This window comes from Mustelus asterias, chromosome 7 (assembly GCF_964213995.1).
Source record: "Mustelus asterias chromosome 7, sMusAst1.hap1.1, whole genome shotgun sequence".
Lineage (NCBI taxonomy): Eukaryota > Metazoa > Chordata > Chondrichthyes > Carcharhiniformes > Triakidae > Mustelus > Mustelus asterias.
Window position 1 is genome coordinate 37,349,630 of NC_135807.1, and position 15,433 is coordinate 37,365,062.

The window sequence follows — 15,433 nt, forward strand, 5'->3', positions numbered from 1 at the left end:
CGCCCCTAAACCCCCCCCGCCCCGCCCCGCCCCGCCCAGCCCAGCCCATGCCCCTCACTCCCGACCCCACCCCCTCCCCTCTCTCCTTACCCAGGTAATTCTCCCGATGTTTATCCGCTTTCACCTCCTCCCAGGTGAACTGATCCTGTCCGCCGCGCACCCCTCCCCGGGCCGAGCCCATCATCTTACAGCCGGGCACAAAGACAACACAACCCGGAGCTGATCCTGTCCCGGCCGCAGCTGGAGCCTCGCAGGAAAAGCGACCGCCACTTCCTGCTGAGGTACAGCGCAGATGGATGACGATTTAACGCCGCCATCTTACTGAGGGGCATCTTTCGTCCGGTTAGAAACCGTGCGCCGCCATCTTAATGAGGGGCATCTTTCGTCCAGTTAGAAACCGTGCGCCGCCATCTTAATGAGGGGCATCTTTCGTCCAGTTAGAAACCGTGCACCGCCATCTTAATGAGGGGCATCATTCGTCCGGTTAGAAACCGTGCGCCGCCATCTTAATGAGGGGCATCTTTCGTCCAGTTAGAAACCGTGCGCCGCCATCTTAATGAGGGGCATCTTTCGTCCGGTTAGAAACCGTGCGCCGCCATCTTAATGAGGGGCATCTTTCGTCCAGTTAGAAACCGTGCGCCGCCATCTTAATGAGGGGCATCTTTCGTCCAGTTAGAAACCGTGCACCGCCATCTTAATGAGGGGCATCATTCGTCCGGTTAGAAACCGTGCGCCGCCATCTTAATGAGGGGCATCTTTCGTCCAGTTAGAAACCGTGCGCCGCCATCTTAATGAGGGGCATCTTTCGTACGGTTAGAAACTCCGCCGCCATCTTAATGAGGGGCATCTTTTGTATGGTTAGGAACCGTGTGCCGCCATCTTAATGAGGGGCATCTTTCGTCCGGTTAGAAACCGTGCGCCGCCATCTTAATGAGGGGCATCTTTCGTCCAGTTAGAAACCGTGCGCCGCCATCTTAATGAGGGGCATCTTTCGTACGGTTAGAAACTCTGCGCCGCCATCTTAATGAGGGGCATCTTTCGTCCAGTTAGAAACCGTGCGCCGCCATCTTAATGAGGGGCATCTTTCGTACGGTTAGAAACTCTGCGCCGCCATCTTAATGAGGGGCATCTTTCGTACGGTTAGAAACTCTGCGCCGCCATCTTAATGAGGGGCATCTTTCGTTGGGTTAGAAAGCATGCGTCACCATCTTACTAAGGGGCATCTTTCCTGCCCTTAGAAACAGTGCGCCGCCATCTTACTGAGGGGCATCTTTCGTGTGGGGCTGTACCTCTGCGGCCCTCTGGTGTATGAGGGGAAAAGCTGGAAAGACTCAGCAGCATCTGCGGAGCGAGGGACCTGAATCCTTCACCCTCTTTCACTTTCTATACCTGACACACTGAGTATTTTCAGCAGTTTCTGCTATTTCAGATTGCTGGCATCCGCATTTTTATTTTGCTTCTGCTGAGGTATATCTCACCTGGTTTTTGTGCAGCGCAAACCCTTATATCTCGTGCAGAGATATATCTCTGTTTATAACTGGTGAGGGCAAATACTATGGCCATTTGCATGATTCACGAGGCAAACATTTGATATTTGATTTGATTCATTATTTGTCATGTATTGGGATACAATTAAACGTATTGTTTCTTGCATGCTGTTCATTGAGTACATAGGGGAAAGAACATAGCATACCGTTCATAAAGTACATAGGGGAGAAGGAAAGGAGAGGGTGCTGAATATAATGTTACAGTTATAGCTAGGGTGTAGAGAAAGATCAGCTTGGGGGAATTAGCTCAAATGGTATGGTGCTCGCTTAGCACACAAGAGTTAGTGGGATCAATGCCGACATTCTCCACTTTGATTTTAGGGTGGCATGGTGGCACAGTGTTTAGCACTCTCAGCGCCAGGGACCCAGGTTCAATTCCAGCCTCGGGTCACTGTCTGTGTGGAGTTTGCATGTTCTCCCCGTGTCTTCATGGGTTCCCTCCGGGTGCTCCCACAATTCAAGGATACACAGGTTATATTGATTGGCTATGCTAAATTGACCCGAGTGTCGGGGGGAATTAGCAGGATAAATGTGTGGGGTTATGGGGATCGGGCCTAGGTGGGAATGTGGTTGGTACAGACTCAATGGGCTGAATGGCTTCCTTCTATACTGTAGGGATTCTATGATATGATAGGACCATTCAAAAGTCTGTTGGCAGCAGGGAAGAAGCTGTTCTTAAGTCTGCTGGTACATGTTTTTAGACTTTAGTATATTTCCCCCCCCCCCCCCCCCCGCGAGGGAAGAAGGTGGAAGAGAGAATGGCCAGGGTGTAGGGTCCTTGATTATGCTTTCCTGAGGCAGTGGGAAGTGTCCCATTGTAGTGCATGACGTCATGTTAGTGAGAAGGTTGGTACCCACTAATATCAGGAAAGGGTGGGCTATCTTATGAGGAAATGTTGCAGAGGTTAGATCTGTATCCAGTAGGAGCGGCACACTGTGAACATGGTCCATTTTCCGCCTCCAGATAACTCGGAAGATGGCTCAGATGATCACCATTGCACAGGAATCCAGAATTAGCAGTCATCAGCTGGTAATGCAGGAAAAATAGTCATGCAATTCATGCACCTGCAGCACCCAAGCTATCACGATTTGCAACTAATCTGCATTGTCTGCACTCTGCTGGCCTCCTGCTATGCAGCCTTTAATTCACGGTTGTGAGGATCACAATATTCAGACTGACAGAAATCACCTGGAAATGTTGTGAATCCTGCTCGAGAAACTGGGGGAGGAGAAGAACTCCAATTGTGGATGAACAGACAGACCATCACAAACAGCAGAGGGAGCAAGAGAGCAACAGAAACTGGCAGGAGAGAGCGAAAGTAATATGAATTGAGGTAGAGATGGAGACAGTAACAGAGACGGAAGGGGGGAGTAACAGAAGTGAGGAGTTGCACACAATTTATTTCTTATACTTGTGCTTTTTAGATTTTTTCCTATTCTCTCTCTTAGTGGAGAGGCCATTATTTTATACTAGCACCAATGTTATAATTCTCTGGACGTGTTCTATCTCCTTTCTTGAGTACAGGTGTAATAGAAACATTGAAAATAGGAGCAGGAGGAGGCCATTTGGCCCTTCGAACCTGCTCCACCATTCATTATGATCACGGCTGATCATCCAAATCAACAGCCTGATCCCACCTTCACCCCATATCCTTTGATCCCCTTCTCCTCAAGTGCTGTATCTAACTCCTTCTTGAAAACATATGGACTCGTAACTTCTGGTCCGAATCCCGACGGATTGTGCAATTCGTGTCCAAACAAGATGCAAGTCCCGACACATGGACGTGCGCACTGAAAGCATGCCAAGTTTAAACCTCCGATTCTGTTTTGTAACGCTGCTGGTATTGAAGCGCTATGCTGCAGTCTCTCCCTAACTCCCATTATTGGCCCCAGTGATAGGTGAGTATTTACATCTGCTTAGGAAGGGGGTGCCAGCAGTGACTGTTTGGAGGGGGTGGGGTGAGAGGTGACAGTTCAGATTCTGGGAGTGGAGGGGGCAGATGTTCCAGCTCTAATTGTGGGCCAGGTGGGCGGGGTGGTGGCAGGAGGTGCCGGCTCTTATTGTGGGGAAAGGTGGGGGGGGGGGGGGGGGTGAGGTGCCAACTGTGATCGCAGGGGAGGGTGGGGAGGGGTGTTAGATGCTGGCTCTGATCATGGGGAGGGTGGGGGTGGGGAAAAGGTGCCGGTTCTGATGACGGATGGGGGGGGGGGGGGGAGGGGAATGGAGGGGGAGCCCTTGAGACATCCGTAGTGGGGTGAGGAGAGGTTATTGCTTCCTTTGGTTGGGCGCCCTTTAAACATGGCACTGCGATCTCAGTGCAGCCAGGCTGAAACACGCCCAGCTGGTTATTGACAACATGTTCAAAGATCTGGAGAGAAAACCATCCTGTTTTTCTGGAGGAGACATTGTGCCAAATTCTGGTAAGATCTTCCCCAATGTTTCCTGTCATACAGTTCTCTATTCATCTCAATACATTACGCCCAATCCCATGGTGTTTAATTTTATGTAGGACGATGTCGAAAGCCTTCTGAAAATAAATCCCATCCACTGGCTCCCCCTCATCAACTCTACTAGTTACATCCTCGAAGAATTCCAGTAGATTTGTCCAGCATGATCTTCCTTTCATAAATCCATGCTGACTCTGTCCAATCTGCCACTGTTTTCCAAGTGCTCGGCTATAAAATCTTTGATAATGAACTCTAGAATTTTTCCCACTATCAACATCATGATGATTGGTTAGTAATTCCGTTTTCTCTCTATCTTCCTTTTTAAATAGTGGCGTTACATTAGATTTGATTTGATTAATTAGTGTCACATATATTAGTATATAGTATAAAGTATTGTTTCTTATGCGCTATACGGACAAAGCATACCGTACATAGAGAAGGAAAGGAAGGCAGAATGTAGTGTTACGGTCATAGCTAGTGTGTAGAGAAAGATCAAGTTAATGCGAGGTAAGTCCATTCAAAAGTCTAACGGCAGCAGGGAAGAAGCTGTTCTTGAGTCAGTTGGTACACGTCCTCAAACTTTTGCATCTTTTTCCTGATGGAAGAAGGTGGAAGAGAGTATGTCTGGAGTGCATGAGGTCCTTAATTATGCTGGCTGCTTTTCCGAGGCAGCAGGAAGTGTAGATAGTATCAATGGGTGGGAGGCTGGTTTGAGTGATAGACTGGGCTTCATTCACAACCATTTGTAGTTTCTTGCGGTCCTGGACAGAGCAGGAGCCATACCAAGCTGTGATACAACCAGAAACAATGCTTTCTATAGTCAATCTGTAAAAGTTAGTGAGAGTTGTAGTGGACATGCCAAATTTCCTTAGTCTTCTGAGAAGGTAGAGGCATTGGTGAGCTTTCTTAACTATAGTGTCAGCAGGGGGGACCAGGACAGGTTGTTAGTGATCTGGACACGTTAAAACTTGAAGTTCTCGACCATTTCTACTTTGTCCCCATTGATGTAGACAGGGGCATGTCCTCCATTATGTTTCCTGAAGTCAATGACTATCTCCTTCGTTTTGTTGACATTGAGTGGGAGATTATTGTCTACCCTTCAATCCATAGGAACTGTTCCTATATTATAGAATCCTGGAAGGTGACCACCAATGCGTGCACTATTTCTAGGGCCACTTCTTTAAGTACTCTGGGATGTAAATGATCAAGCCCTGGGGATTTATCAGCCTCCAACCTCATCAATTCCCCCAACACCATTTCTCTACTAATACTGATTTCCTTCAGTTCCTCCCTCTCACTAATCCCTGTGTTCCTCAACATTTCTGATATGTTTTTGTGTCCTCCTTTGTGAAAACGGAACCAAAGTATGTATTTAGTTGGTCAGCCCATTTCTTTATTCCAATTATAAACTCCCTTGTTAATGACCGTTGGGGAATTACGTTTGTCTTCTTCAATCTTGTTTCTGTTCACATACCCATTTAACTTTTACAGTCAGTTTTATGTTCCCCACAAGCTTACTCTCATACTATATTTTCCCCTTCTTAATCAATCCTTTTCTCCTCCTTTGTTGAATTCTAACCTGCTGGGTTTTTTTCTGGCCAAATGGTATCTTCCTTGGATCTAACGCTATCTCTATTTTTCCTTGTAAGCCACCTTTGGCCAACTTTACTGTTTTATTTTTGTGCCAGACAAGAATGAACAATTGTTGCAGTTCACCCACGTGCTCTTTGAATGTTTGCCATTGCCCATCCACTGTCATCACTTTAAGTAACTATCCATCATCTTCTGGCACTGTACATTTGCCTAATGAATTGTTGAAAAAATATGGAAGTGCTTCTGCTCTTGCCTGGATTATGTTAAAATGTGTGAGTATTATTAATTTTGCTTTCAAACAAAAAAATCAAATATCTTGAATATTGCCAAAAAGGGAGGCATGTTGCCGAAGCTTTTCATCTTGCACTCATCAGAACAAACACAAGAATGACACATTTCAAACAATCACAACAACGTATGCTACTGGAGAAAAGGTTGGCAAGATGGCAAGTCGATTCAGATTGACTAAGGTGTTGCCATGGAGAAAGCAATGGGATAGGCTCACCAAATTCCTGGTAATTTTAGAAAAGCGCAAGGCTTGAACGTATTCCTTTTTTTTGCAGAGGACGGGTCCCTGCCTGTGAATGTATGTCACTTCAAGCAATCACAATTGAATCACATTACGAGTTTGACTGATTTTCTTAAATTGGTTGTGAGTGTAGCTATTAGCAGACTCAGGATTGTTCAGTAAGTGTTGACCAATCATGAAGCACATCTAACAGCATAAATTCTGCCAACCAGACAATTGAGCAACAAGGTGTATGGATTTCAGTAGCCAGGCCATACATCCCAGCAACTGGATGATCGAATCAGCAGCCTGTTCCTTTGAAGTCCCAAAGAAGAATCATATTGGACTAGAAACATTGGGTGGGATTTTACAGCCTCACTCGACCCAAGATCAGAAAATCCTGCCCGAGGTCAACTGACCTTCCCATTGTCCGCCCCTCGCCTGCTCCAATTCGCGTGGTAGACGGGGTGGTAGAATTCCGACGTTTCACTCTGTTACTCTCTCCAAAGATGCTGCCAGACTTGTTAAGTTTTTCCAGCCCTTTCTATTTTTATTTCAGCATGTTTCTTCGGTTGTTTGTAATTCTCAGAGTACAGACCGTACTCAACCAGCTCATTCTTTCAAAACCCAAAGCAAAACATTCACTATTCCATGTTCCTTATGTTCCCCAGGTATTTTCCACAGCCACTCACCCAGCATCCACTATGTGCATCCTCAGGAACAATGTAATAGAAATTGGCTTTCAAAAAAATTAAATCTCTAACCATCTAATAAAACTATCAAACTCACTGCAGTTGGTTAGCTCAGTTGGCTGGACAGCTGGTTCATGATGCAGAGTGACACCAACAGCATGAGTTCAATTCCCGTACCGGCTGAGGTTATTCATGAAGGCCCGGCATTCTCAACCTTGCCCCTCGCCTGAGGTGTGGTGATCCTCAGTTAAATTACCAACAGTCATGGTGTTCTGGCAACTTTAACTTCAATCTAGAACAAAGAACAATACGGAACAGGCCCTTCGGCCCTCCAAGCCCACGCTGCTCCCTGGTCCAAACTAGACCATTCTTTTGTATCCCTCCATTCCCACTCCGTTCATGTGGCTATCTAGATAAGTCTTAAACGTTCCCAGTGTGCCCGCCTGCACCACCTTGCCTGGCAGCGCATTCCAGGCCCCCACCATCCTCTGTGTAAAATATATCCTTCTGATATCCGTGTTGAACCTCCCCCGCCTCACCATGAACCTATGACCCCTCGCGAACGTCACCACCGACCTGGGAAAAAGCTTCCCACTGTTCACCCTATCTATGCCTTTCATAATTTTATACACCTCTATTAGGTCTCCCCTCATCCTCCGTCTTTCCAGTGAGAACAACCCCAGTTTACCCAATCTCTCCTTATAACTAAGCCCTTCCTTACCAGGCAACATCCTGGTGAACCTCCTCTGCACTCTCTCTAAAGCCTCCACGTCCTTCTGGTAGTGTGGCGACCAGAACTGGACGCAGTATTCCAAATGCGGCCGAACCAATGTTCTATACATCTGCAACATCAGACCCCAACTTTTATACTCTATGCCCCGTCCTATAAAGGCAAGCATGCCATATGCCTTCTTCACCACCTTCTCCACCTGTGACGTCACCTTCAAGGATCTGTGGACTTGCACACCCAGGTCCCTCTGCGTATCGACACCCTTTATGGTTCTGCCATTTATCGTATAGCTCCCCCCTACATTAGCTCTACCAAAATGCATCACTTCACATTTATCTGGATTGAACTCCATCTGCCATTTCTTTGCCCAAATTTCCAGCCTATCTATATCCATCTGTAGCCTCTGACAATGTTCCTCACTATCTGCAAGTCCAGCCAATGTCGTGTCATCCGCAAACTTACTGATCACCCCAGTTACACCTTCTTCCAGATCGTTTATATAAATCACAAACAGCAGAGGTCCCAATACAGAGCCCTGCGGAACACCACTAGTCACAGGTCTCCAGCCGGAAAAAGACCCTTCCACTACCACCCTTTGTCTTCTGTGACCAAGCCAGTTCTCCACCCATCTAGCCACCTCCCCCTTTATCCCATGAAATCCAACCTTTTTCACCAACCTTACATGAGGTCAAACGCTTTACTAAAGTCCATATAGACGACATCCATGGCCCTTCCCTCGTCAACCATTCTAGTCACTTCTTCAAAAAACTCCACCAGGTTAGTGAGGCATGACCTCCCTCTCACAAAACCATGCTGACTATCGTTAATGACTTTATTCCTTTCTAAATGCGCATACATCCTATCTCTAAGAATCCTCTCCAAAAACTTCCCTACCACAGATGTCAAGCTCACTGGCCTATAATTACCCGGGTTATCCTTCCTACCCTTCTTAAATAACGGGACCACATTAGCTATCCTCCAATCCTCTGGGACCTCACCTCCAGTGACGAGACAAAGATTTGTGTCAGAGGCCCAGCGATTTCATCTCTCGTCTCCCTGAGCAGCCTTGGATAGATTCCATCAGGCCCTGGGGATTTGTCAGTCTTTATATTCTTTAAAAAACCTAACACTTCCTCCCTTGTAATGGAGATTTTCTCTAACGGGTCAACACTCCCCTCCGAGACACTCCCAGTCAACACATCCCTCTCCTTTGTGAATACCGACGCAAAGTATTCATTTAGGATCTCCTCTACTTCTTTGGGCTCTAAGCATAATTCCCCACTTTTGTCCCTGAGAGGTCCGATTTTTTCCCTGCCAACCCTTTTGTTCCTAACGTATGAATAAAATGCCTTGGGATTCTCCTTAATCCTGTTTATTCACACCGCACAAAAAAACCCATCAATTGCTTTAAAAAATATTAAATCCTCTCAAGTAGTCATTCAGTTGTAAAAACAAACATTGATTCAGTAACCACATAAAAGACATATAACCCTTTAATAGCCTCTTAAAATTGCCAATCAAACTGTGTACGACCTCCTGCTGAGCTATATGGGTCAAGAATCCATATAGGGTTCAGCTGTCAAAGCAAACACATGTAACTCTGGACAATGAAACCTATTGAAATTGGAAGACCAGATGGTGTTTTCTTCTATTTCAGACCAGATGTTCTGTCAATCAAAGGAGTGCAGAAAGTGGCTGGATTTTGTTCTAAGCTTTGGCAGCAGGGTAACTCTTTTCAAAGTTAACAAACTCTGGATATTTAAATTTCTATCCAGCCCATGACAGGAGGCTTGCAAAGCTCAATTTACTACTGTTTTGAGTTCACCATGGCACATATTCCAAAGGGAAAAGTACTCTAACTTTCATGAGATAAACCCGTATAAAGTACTCATCCAGCCTCAAATGGAATATTGTGCCCAGTTCAGGGCATCACACTTTGGGAAGGATATGAAGGCATTTGCAAGGGTATAGGAAAGTGTTGTGAGCATATAGGAAAGTGTTGTGAGAATGGTTCCAGGGATGAGGAACTTCAATTAGGTAGATAGATTAAACAATGATAGTCAAATTAATGGTCAACAGAGCTCTATGATCAATCACTGCAGTTAAAACATCTATCCTATAATACAGCATCTATGAATGACATTTGAAGCTGGCAAAAGATTTAACCCTTATCTGTTAAATTGCTCTTGACTCCAATGGCAGGCTACACCCAAGGCTCTTGAGTTCTCAAAGAAGGCAGGCTTTCAAAAGCCTGCCAAATCCTGTCTGAATGGCAAAAGTCCTGGAGGACATGAAAAACATTTTCTCTAGGGCGACCCCAACCTTAGAGGACACATGTGCAAGGCTGCAATCCAACGCTACCCCAAACCTCTTTCTGCTGATGGGCCGATTAGGTGGGCCAATCTTTATATGGGAAATTTAAATGAGATGTAAAAATAAACAAAGCTTTGGCAATTCCTGACCCCATTTCCAATTCCAAGAGGATGCAAAAATCTGGCCACAAATCAAATTAAAATTGGCAAAACTTGTGCTTCTGTGGAGCATCAGCTCAGATTTTGTGTTCAGCTCTTCGGAATGTTGTTAACCCAAATGATCAGACTCAGAGGTGCTGAGGTTTCCAAGTAAATTTTCAAAGCCGTTAAACAATGACATGACTACATATATTGTGAAATACATAGTTTTACTTCTTTCATTTTGTTTAAAAGCTATTTAGGACATGAATTATTTCAGTGAATGAATAAGAATGGCAAATATAAAATTTCTCAGAATGCAGATTTCACATTCTTGATGAGATTTTACATTGTCAAAATCCACTCTAGATGGACACAGGAATTTATAATGCTAGAATCTAAAATAAAGGAAGTGATAACAGGGCACTCAGAAAATAATTGTAGGATTGGGTAGAGCCAACATAGATTTATAAAAGGGAAATCATGACTAACAAACCTCCTAGAGTGTTTTGAGGATGTAACTAGTAGCATAGATAAGGGGGAACCATTGGATGTGGTTTATTTAGAATTTCAGAATGCTTTTAATTAGGTCCCACACAAGAGGTTAGTAAACAAATTTAGAGCACTTGGGATTGGGGGAAATATACTGTAAGGAGTCTCTTACACCAGGTTAAAGTCCAACAGGTTAATTTGGAATCATGAGCTTTCGGAGCGCTGCTCCTTCTTCAGGTGAGTGGAGAGAGGGAGGGTTCACAAACACGGCATATATAGGCAAAGACACAACTGCAAGATAATGGTCGGAATGTGAATCTGTCCACTCACTTGATGAAGGAGCAGCGCTCCAAAGGCTTGTGATTCCAAATAAACCTTTTGGACTTTAACCTGGTGTTGTGAGACTTCTTACTGTGCCCACCCCAGTCCAACTCCGGCATCTCCACATCATGGAAATATACTGGCATGGATTGAGAATTGGTTAACAGACAGAAAACAGAAAGTAGAAAAAAAAATGGATAATTTTCAGGTTAGCAGGCTGTTACAAACAGGGTACTATAAGGATCAGTGCTTGGGCCCCACAATTATTTGGATGTGGGGGTTAAAGATAATACTTCCAAGTTTGCAGATGACACAAAACTAGGTGGAAGTGTGAGTTGCAAGCAGGATGAAAAGCCACTTCAAGGAGATTTGGAGAGGCTGACTAAGTAGGCAAAAGATTGGAAGATGAAATACAATGTGGAGAAATGTGAGGTTGTCTGCTTTGGTAGGAAAGATATTTCTTAAATGGTGAGAGGCTGGAAGTGTTGAGCTTCAAAGGGACTTGTGTGTCCTTGCTCATGAGTCACTCACTGAAATCTAACAAGCAAGTACAGCTGTTGGCCTTCATTACAAGAGGATTTGAGTATAAAAGCTAAGTGTGTTGACGAAGGTAGGGCAGTTGATGTCATATACATGGATTTTAGTAAGGTGTTTGATAAGGTCCCCCATAGTTGGCTTATGATGAAAGTGAGGAGGTGTGGGATAGAGGGAAAGTTGGCCGATTGGATAGGTAACTGGCTATCTGATCGAAGACAGAGGGTGGTGGTGGATGGAAAATTGTCGGATTGGAGGCAGGTTGCTAGCGGAGTGCCACAGGGCTCAGTGCTTGGTCCTCTGCTCTTTGTGATTTTTATTAATGACTTAGAGGAGGGGGCTGAAGGGTGGATCAGTAAATTTGTTGGTGACACCAAGATTGGTGGAGTAGTGAATGAGGTGGAGGGCTGTTGTAGGCTGCAAAGAGACATAGATAGGATGCAAAGCTGGGCTGAAAAATGGCAAATGGAGTTTAACCCTGATAAATGTGAGGTGATTCATGTTGGTAGGACTAATTTAAATGTGGATTACAGGGTCAAAGGTAGGGTTCTGAAGACTGTGGAGGAACAGAGAGATCTTGGGGTCCATATCCACAGATCTCTAAAGGTTGCCACTCAAGTGGATAGAGCTGTGAAGAAGGCCCATAGTGTGTTAACTTTTATTAACAGGGGGTTTGAGTTTAAGAGCCATGGGGTTATGCTGCAACTGTACAGGACCTTGGTGAGACCACATTTGGAATATTGTGTGCAGTTCTGGTCACCTCACTATAAGAAGGATGTGGAAGCGCTGGAAAGAGTGCAGAGGAGATTTACCAGGATGCTGCCTGGTTTGGAGGGTAGGTCTTATGAGGAAAGGTTGAGGGAGCTAGGGCTGTTCTCTCTGGAGCGGAGGAGGCTGAGGGGAGACTTAATAGAGGTTTATAAAATGATGAAGGGGATAGATAGAGTGAACGTTCAAAGACTATTTCCTCGGGTGGATGGAGCTAATACAAGGGGGCATAACTATAGGGTTCATGGTGGGAGATATAGGAAGGATATCAGAGGTAGGTTCTTTACGCAGAGAGTGGTTGGGGTGTGGAATGGACTGCCTGCAGTGATAGTGGAGTCAGACACTTTAGGAACATTTAAGCGGTTATTGGATGGGCACATGGAGCACACCAGGATGATAGGGAGTGGGATAGCTTGATCTTGGTTTCAGATAAAGCTCGGCACAACATCGTGGGCCGAAGGGTCTGTTCTGTGCTGTACTGTTCTATGTTCTATGTCTTACTACAATGATATACAGTCTTGGTGAGACTGCACCTAGTGTTTTGTGTGCAGTTTTGGTCTCCTTCCCTAAGGAAAGATGTACTTTCTATAGTTGGAGTGCAAGGTTCACTAAATTAATTGCTGGAATGGAAGAATTGATCTGTTGACAATTTAGTAGACTGGGCCTTTATTCTTTGGAGCTTAGAAGAATGAAAGGTGATCACATTCAAACATAGAAAATTCTTATAAGGCTTGACAGGGTAAATTGAGGAAGGATGTTCCCCCTGGCTGGGGGGCTCTCGAACCAGGAGACATAGTCTCAGAATAAGATTCAGATCGTTTAGGACTGAGCTGAGGAGGAATTTGTTCACTCAGAGGATAGTGAATCTTTGTAATTCTCTGACCTAGGAGGCTGTGGAGGCTAAGCCATTGGCTATGTTCAAGACTGAGACTGATATATTTCTACACGTTAAAAACAGCAAGGGATAGTGCATGAAAATGGTGTTGAACTTAGAGATCAACATCATCCCATTGAATAGCAGAACGGGTTTGAAGGGCTGTGTTATGATGCTGGAGAAAAAAAAAACATTAAATCCTATATGGAAATTGTGGTGGACCTCAGTTGTGCCTTTGTCCTATATGGACCACCGTTGTGTGTGTTTGTCATACCTGGACACATCCCCTTCCAGTTTGGTTCCTCCCCTCAGCACCTAGTATAAAGGTGGCTGTCTCCTCCCCCTTGTTCAGTCCAGGTCGGTTAATTGTTGGGATCTGCTCCTGATTCTGTTGTGAATAAAAGCCTACACTTATATTGGCATATCGGTAGTCTTTCGCCTTATTGATAGTGCATCAATTTTATTCACAACAGTTACTAGTATGGAGCAGTTTCTAAAACCCGACAAGTTAGCTTTAGACCCTCAAGAGGTTGGAGCCTCTGATAAATTTGATCATTGGTTGGACTGCTTCGAAGCATTCGTCGACACCGCTACGGCCATCGACACCGACGCTGCTAAACTCCACGTGCTCCGCGCCCGGGTAAGCGAAACTGTCTATGGAATCTTCCGGGACGCTGCTACTTACGCGGACGCTATCGAACTCCTAAAAGGGCAGTTCCGAAAGAGCCCTAACGTGGTTTACGCCAGACACCTCCTAACTACCCGCAAACAGCAGCCAGGAGAATCGTGCGCCCAATTTCTGCGCGCCCTGCGAGTCCTCGCCCGAGCATGCGACTGTAAGGCTGTTTCAGCAGCTCAGAACACGGAGGATCTGATCCGCGACGCCTACGTTGCGGGCATTGAGTCTACATACATCCAGCAGCGTCTGCTGGAACAAGATGACCTAGACCTCCGGAAAACGGCCACGATGGCTGAAACGTTAGAAGCAGCCTCCCATAATCTCGGGTCTTACCTTGGATCCCGTTCCACCGACGGCTCCACTGCGACGGCTGCTCCAGCAGGGCCCAAATGTTACTTTTGTGGCCTCCCTAAGCACCCTCGGCGTCACTGCCCGGCAAAGGATGCGATTTGCTCCGGATGCGGTAAGCTAGGCCACTTTGTTAAAGTCTGCAGAGCAAAGCCGCTTCTGAAGACTCGTGGAGCCATGTGTGCTCCGAGGGCGCGGCCATCTTTGATGCAGGCGGCGGCTGCGCGCGAATCGCCATCTTGGATGCGGTCACCGGAAGTGCGGGAATCGCCATCTTTGATGCGGTCACCGGAAGTGCGGGAGTCGCCATCTTTGAGACTGGCATCAAGGCAAGCTGAGCAGGAAGCTTCATCCGTGACGTCATCAGACGGCGACGAAGATGGATTCTTCTTTAATTCAACAGTGGCATCGATTTGCCTGGACCAGTCGCAGCCACATCAACTCTCCAAGTCCATAATGGAGATCAAGGTAAATGGTTATGCAGAAAACTGCCTGTTTGACTGTGGGAGCACGGAAAGTTTTATACACCCTCGCACAGTGCGTCAATATGCCCTTCCCGTGCGACCCTGGAGCCAGACCATCTCCATGGCCTCGAATTCTCACTCAGTGGAGGTCCTCGGGTGCTGCTTGGTGACGCTGACGGTACAGGGCACAGTCTACGAGCGTTTTCGGCTCCTCGTGCTGCCGCGACTCTGCGCAGCTGTACTGCTGGGGTTAGATTTCCTCAGCCATCATAGGAGCGTCACCCTGCAGTATGATGGCCCTTATCCTCCGCTCTCCGTCTGCCAGGCACCGTCACTGCAGCGCCCCTCGCGCACCACCTGCAGTCTCTCGACCCTCAAGATCACCCCCCCCCCGTTATTTGATAACCTCACCCCGGATTGTAGGCCTATAGCCACCAAGAGTAGGCGCTATAGTGCGGATGACCGGGCCTTCATTCGGTCCGAGGTACAACGTTTGCTCCAGGAAGGGATTATCCAGGCCAGCACCAGCCCCTGGAGGGCGCAAGTGGTCGTAGTTAAATCGGGGGAGAAACACCGCATGGTGATTGACTACAGCCAGACCATAAACAGGTATACCCAACTAGATGCATATCCTCTTCCCCGTATCGCGGACATAGTCAACCACATCGCGCACTATAGGGTTTTTTCAACGATCGATTTGAAATCGGCTTACCACCAGCTCCCTATCCGCTCGGAGGATCGCCCATATACTGCCTTTGAGGCGGATGGCCGCCTCTACCAGTTCCTCCGAGTCCCCTTTGGTGTCACCAATGGGGTCTCAGTCTTCCAACGGGCCATGGATCAAATGGTGGACCAGCACGGACTACAGGCCACTTTCCCGTATCTGGATAACGTCACCATCTGCGGCCATGACCTGCAGGACCATGATGCCAACCTACAAAAATTCCTTCGTACGGCCACTCTCCTGAACCTCACATACAATGAG

At 46.4% G+C, this 15,433-nt stretch overlaps 1 protein-coding gene across 2 annotated transcripts in view; it reads right to left on the reverse strand.

Moving 5' to 3' along the window:
* Positions 1–271, reverse strand: part of c7h1orf35 (chromosome 7 C1orf35 homolog) — a 57,924-nt gene extending 57,653 nt beyond the window's left edge. The window contains exon 1 of one of the 2 annotated variants that reach the window (XM_078215872.1): positions 91–271. In XM_078215872.1, coding sequence (XP_078071998.1) covers positions 91–184 — 94 coding nt within the window. In that variant the 5' untranslated portion in view covers positions 185–271. The remainder of the gene's footprint in view (positions 1–90) is intronic. The other variant, XM_078215871.1, reaches the window with a different exon arrangement.
* Between the last annotated feature and the right edge of the window lie 15,162 nt (positions 272–15,433).